The 6,494-nt window shown below is 30.7% G+C and overlaps 1 protein-coding gene across 2 annotated transcripts; it reads left to right on the top strand.

Moving 5' to 3' along the window:
- Nucleotides 1-1,344: 1,344 nt before the first annotated feature.
- On the top strand, nucleotides 1,345-5,701 carry LOC108756671 (RWD domain-containing protein 1). 2 transcript variants are annotated; one of them, XM_018500662.1, is made up of 5 exons: nucleotides 1,345-1,582; nucleotides 2,814-2,852; nucleotides 4,357-4,703; nucleotides 4,763-4,949; nucleotides 5,035-5,701. In XM_018500662.1, the coding sequence occupies exons 1-5, from the start codon at nucleotides 1,513-1,515 to the stop codon at nucleotides 5,145-5,147; spliced, it is 756 nt and encodes a 251-aa protein (XP_018356164.1). In that variant the 5' UTR covers nucleotides 1,345-1,512; the 3' UTR covers nucleotides 5,148-5,701. The 2 variants fall into 2 exon arrangements, with proteins under 2 accessions (XP_018356164.1, XP_018356172.1); XM_018500670.1 differs by lacking the exon at nucleotides 2,814-2,852 and having other exon boundaries at nucleotides 1,348-1,582.
- Nucleotides 5,702-6,494: the final 793 nt, after the last annotated feature.

Here is a 6,494-nt window from a genome sequence, read left to right as displayed (position 1 = left end):
AACACATTTTTTCGAAAATTACAACAAATCATGAATTTAACTTTATCTGATTTTGAGCGTCACGCGTTAACCGACGTTTATGAAAAAGCATCTTAAGGCTGTATTGTCATGCTAACACTCGAGCGTCTGCATGAAAATACAACCTAATGCATAGTGCATAATAGCGCGATTCCATAGTACGGAACGTATGTGCAACATGGAATTGGCGGAATGCTCATGATGATATGTTTTACGTTCGTTCTGCCGATTTTTATGCGCATGCAATATACGGAATAGTCCGGAATTGCCAGAATTGTGAGAATTTGTGCGGAGAAAACGAAGGACCGGTTTCACCAAGTAAGCTAATCGGTCGATTAAATTTCACATTAAAACAAGCATATACAAAAAGTTGGAAAAGCGAGGTTCACGATAGACTTATTTATATTTCAATCATTAGATAATACTATTAATTTTAATTAATAAATGTAACTCTTAAATACCAAAACCCCAAAGCTTTTTCAATCATATATATATATTTTATAATTCCGCTGTAAATTGAATTTCTGGCTTCATCTACCATTAGTTTAGATCTTCAACTATCAGTTGAAAAGTTTGCATCAAGTCGGTCTCTGTATAGCAGCCGAGTAGGAACGACACATTTCGAAGTGGGATACTAAATAGTGTGTTATTTACGTTTGCAAAGTGAAAATCGTAGCAATTTTTTTATTCACGTTTTTATGTAAATTTCATCATTTTGAATTGTAAATATTACTGTGCGCCCTATAAAATTTTCTTACTGTAATTATAACTTTTTCACGAATAATTAGATGAAGTATAATTTTTAAGGATGGACCTCCCCTCCCCCGGATTGTAAAATTACCGGATATCGGATATCCGGATAGAATGTAATATCGGATATTCGGTTGGATTTTTGAGAAGACGATTTCTTCGAATTGGATATTCAACATTTTCCAGATACTGGACTGGATTCAAAGAAAGTAGCTTCCAAAAACAAAAAAAATTCTTTAGAGAAAAATTTTCCAACATTATATAACATATTACAGCATCATAAGATATGCATACTTGTTCCTAGAACATTTGCATAAGAAAGAAAAAAATCAACAATTTAATGATATCAAATTCAACCGGATATATTCTCGGATACTAATAATATCCGGATATCCGGTCAGATAGTAAAAGTGCCGGATAATATTGGATATCGGATACTTTCCGGTTTGTCCCTAATAATTTGCTTTCGTGCCATGGACAATAATTTGCCATCGTTGTTATGTAGTTTACATCCACTTTGTCAGAGGGCAGTAGAACGCGGCAGCATTTTGTGGTTACAAGTTTTGGGCCGTTCTCTCTCAGGTTTCTCTCTGGCTGCAGATCTCTTCCACCATGTTATTCCTTTTATCAGGATCTGATCATAACGGGCGCAGTGAAAGTATCGTTCAACTATAATTTGCTGCTTATTAAAAATTGTGAAATATATATTTAATTGGTTTAGGGATTATATTTACTTTGTTGAATATGGATTACAAAGATGAGCAGATCAATGAAATTGAAGCGTTGGAGTCGATTTATTGCGGGGAATTGGAAAGTACGTGTTATTAAAATTCTAACCTATAATCCAATGTCAAAATGTGACCCTATGCAGCCAAGTAATATATACTGATCGGTAGTATTGAATTAGTAACAAAATTTTTAGTATTTTTACAACCTTACACGATCAGTATTATTGACAATATATTTCACTTTAGTTTTACATACATTGGTTGTTTTCCAGCTAGGACACAGAAACGTTACACTGTTTCACTGTGTCCGGTTTATGCTTTGGTTTTAATCTTAGTCTTCAATCTTAGTCCTAACTAAGAATTAGTCCTAACTTAATTTTAACGACTAAAATTAAAAGATAGGAATTTTCTTGAAACTAAGATTAAGATTACTGTTAAGACTGGAGAAGCATAAATGACCTTATGGCATTCTTTGTTGTCAACTTTTAAGACTAATGCCTGTATTCATAGTCAGATCTTGTACTTAAGGCTTCCTTAAATTTATCTTTAGATATTCCGGATTAGCCAATGAAATAATTTGTAGAGTATCTGAAGATAAATTTAAGGAAATCTTAAATATAAGGCCTGACTATGAATACCGGCATGATTAAGACTGAAGCATAAACCAGGCATAATACTTGTTGAAACGCAGTCTAATTTTATAGTGTAACACCAGAATGCATTGTAGTCTTCCATTCTTATTTTTATAATTATATTTAGCGTATCAATAATAGATTTATGATTTTTATTTAGACTTTAGTTGTAATTTTTTTAGAATTGGCGATTTGTGAAGGTTTTATTGCAAAATAAGTACGGCTATCAAATAACTTTTTGAAAAGTTGATAATATTGACATATTTTATAAGCTTGTACTTAGCTTTTTACAGTGTGTCGAGCAGTGTAACACTATCATAGTTGGAACACTTTGTATAAGACTCAGAGTACTTTCTAATAAGGAACTTAACATAGGCAAACAATAAGGATGATTCATTGTGTTACACTGTGTCTGACTGTGTTCTTGCTGGAAAGTATCTACAGTGTTAACTGAGTCACCTGTATATGTTGTTTGGAAAACATCCATTATCTATTTCACTGTGCATATATATGTGCGTATATATATATGTATGTGTGTGTATATATACATATACGTGTGTGTGTGTGTGTGTGTGTGTGTGTGTGTGTGTGTGTGTGTGTGTGTGTGTGTGTATTTGTGACATATGAAGTCTGTTCTTTTTGGCTGAATTTTGGCATCAGTTTATTTTTTTTCTTTTCTCTCCAGGAGGAAAGAAGAGGAAGAAACATGAACCAAAAAGAACAGGTCTATGATAAATCCGATCACTTATACTACATTAGATCATATTGAAAGCTGCTTTATATAACATATCTCAATATGCAGTGATATAATAGGTATAATCAATCATATATCAATTTTTAACAATAAAATGATACATATACATTTTGTTAAATAACTTAACAATATCATTAGTAGATAGTTAAGCGTTTAAAATATTTATATATACTTTTACATTAACTCTGTTAATTTAACTCTTCTAATTTTATGTAAAGCATTAACTCTGCTAATTTAACTCTGCTAATTTCATGTAAAGCAGCTTTTAGTGCATTGATCTAGCGTAGTGCAACTGACTGAATTCACTAATAGATCCTAATAAAGCAACATTGATACTCGAGAAAAAATTCAGATTATTGTCAGTATTCTATGCCAATCCATAAATATTAACCATATGATCAGTAACATTGTCAGTATTTATTAATCCTTAATATACATCTTTAGGTTATATGTGTCCTGTGCATATTATATTATTTTTTCTGAAATATTAAGAGCACTTGGTTAAATACCGGTCTCTTTTCTATTCCTAAAAAGAGTTTGGCGTCTAGAGAATAAGTTTTGTGCATTCCGGCCTCAACATGCGTATTCTTTAACTAGAATAACTCCGAAGTTCACCCGTGGATCATAAATGATCATCATGTGTATAGAGTGTACATTTTTGTAAAAAAATTTTTTTCTTTATTTTCTATTAATTCTCGTTTGTATTGCGAATATTTTATGAATTATTAAAAAAAGAATTTAAGGACAACATATTAGCCCTTAATAAACGCATAGTTTTTAGCACTCTTGTATTAAATGTCTAATATTATATATTATGTTGTCTGTAATGTTATAAAGAACATTTTCCTAATAAATTATAATATTTTTTTAACACAATAGCAATAATAAAATGTATTGTTTAAAATATAAATGCAATATATCTTCATTTATAATTATTCATTTATATCAAAAAAATATCATTTTCAGGTAATATAATTTTACTAAATAATTAAATTTTTGTGACAGTTGACACTTGAACTATTTCTGCTTTTGTATATAATTTGGAATATTAACTTCAAGATATTAAAACATATTTTCTCTTTTAAATATTTTTATTTTAGAATTTTACATTTTTGTATAAAAAAGATTTTCCTAATTTTTGTTAATTATATTTAGTTATAACAATTTATATACAATTTGTTATAAATATATAACTTTGCAAATACTTTGTAAAGATGTCAAAATATACATAAAAATCTTTTAATAATTTTGCTATACTCACTAAAAATGATGAAAATTAATCTAGAACACGAATGACTGAGCATGTGTAGTAAGGATGCCCAAAACTGGGTGTGCATTAAAGGTTAATATTGACAATATTATTGACTATGTAGAGTCACCTTAAGGCAAGTGATATAATATATAATGATAATACTGAATTTTATAATGAATTACTATTTGCCATGAATAATACAAGTGTGTATACGTTATACAGTTTTAGCGACGGAACCATTTTATACATTTGCTATACCAATTAAAACAGAAGAATATGAACCAGAAACTGGCAATGGTCTCAGTTGTCGATTAGAATTTACATATACAGCCAAATATCCAGATGAGCCACTGCTTATATCAATTACGGAGCAAGAAAATTTTGAGGATGGCGACGAGAAATTGAAGGCACATCTGATAGAACAAATGAATGAAAATCTTGGAATGGTAATGGTTTTTACGTTAGTTAGCACAGTTCAAGAATGGCTTAATGTACAATGGGACAAAATAAAACTCAAGAGAGAAGAGAATGCTGCTCAAAAACTGAAAGAGGAAGAAGAAGCAGAAAGGGTAAAATGTTCTAAATAGATCTATATAGATGATAATTTTAATTTTTTTTTCATATATAGAGACGATTTGAGGGAACTCGTGTAACAGTGGAATCTTTCCTAAACTGGAAAGAAATGTTTGATGAAGAAATGGGCTATACAAAACGGAAAGAATTGACAGATCGTGAGGGCAAAAAATTAACAGGCAGAGAATTATTTATGACTGATAAGACACTAGATCAATCAGATCTTAAATTTTTAGATGATGGTAATTTTTTAAAATAATTATTTGACTTTCATTCTAAGAGAGATACTAATGTTGCATGTCATGTTATGCAATTTTGATCAAATAGGTGATGCTGTAAAAGTAGATGAGAGTTTGTTCCAAAATCTGGACGACTTAGAGTTAGATGATGATGAAGATGATCCAGACTATGATCCAAATATCTCGGATGATAGTGCCTAAACAAGATTCAATAGTTACCAAAATGATGCATAGATCAAATTGAATAAGAATTTATTAAATCATTAAAAAAGAAAAAAGAAAAATGAGTATATAAATATATATATATGTATATACAGGATGTCCCACAGTTATTGACAAACCACTTTTGTGTAGAGTGGATTAAACTGACGATGGGTCGAAAAGTCTATTATTTTACATTTTTCGCATTAGTTAACGAGTTATTAGTTTATGAAAATAGTTAAATTCGCCCAGTCAAATGCAAGCGCGCAGCAAGATAAAACCGTTCATAGTCAGAGAGATGCACGTTCATTGTCGCTAGACGACATATGTTTACAAGTGATATTGGTATTAACATGTCTAACAACGGCAAACCCGCGCTTCACTGGATAAGTGGATCTTATGTCGCCGTGCTTTGGCGATAGGCCGGGCAAATTTGGCTATTTTTATAAATTGATATTTCCATATTAACCATTGCGAAAACCGTAAAATAGTTGATTTTTTGATTTAGTTTAGTCTGCTCTATCTATAAGAACCCTTTATCAATAATTGCAGGACACCCTGTAGTGTATATAATATATATATATATATATATATATATATACTCTAAAAAATATTTTAGGTATTAGAATTTTTTTGCAAGTTCTTGACATCTAGGACACTGTATGTAGTAAATAATGACAATGATAAATAAATTATTATGAAATAGAAAATTTATTCCTTCAATGCTTTATTGAAAGATAATTCACAAAGTGGAATATTTAAGGAATCAAATAATTTTTATACTTATATATATGTATATATAAATTACGTTCATGTTCTGATTATATTAAAGAAAAATGTTCTAATTATTTAGCCCCCATCCCCATTAATTATTACCCCCCATCCCTATTTAAAATCTTAATAAAAATATACTCGAGAAGATATAAAAATATATCTTAATAAAAATATAATTGACACGTTTTCACTTAAAACAAAAGAGTCAGACATAGAAACAGCCTCTTCGTCGGCCTCATGAATTAAGTTAAAGGTGGAGACTTTAAAGACACGAAACAACAGCGATAAGCGAGGAGCACACTCTACAATAAGCCATTAGTCATAAATCAGAAGTTAGAAGTTGGAAATTGATGACTGTGATTGATCAACTTCCAGCTTATAACTTCTGATTTATGATTAATGACTTATTGTAGAATGGTCATTACATAACGCATGAAGGCCGCAGCACAAATCTTTGCATAACGCATTGTAGCGGGTTGCTACATATAATGAATGTCGGTAAAAGAGGAAACTCACTAAGGAGGCCAGACTCGACGCTGTTTGGTCGGTCCTGGCGTTTCGTTTCGATCCCAC

Source organism: Trachymyrmex septentrionalis, unplaced genomic scaffold (genome assembly GCF_001594115.1).
Source record: "Trachymyrmex septentrionalis isolate Tsep2-gDNA-1 unplaced genomic scaffold, Tsep1.0 scaffold101, whole genome shotgun sequence".
In the NCBI taxonomy this organism is placed as follows: domain Eukaryota; kingdom Metazoa; phylum Arthropoda; class Insecta; order Hymenoptera; family Formicidae; genus Trachymyrmex; species Trachymyrmex septentrionalis.
This window is presented reverse-complemented; position numbering and strand designations above follow the sequence as displayed.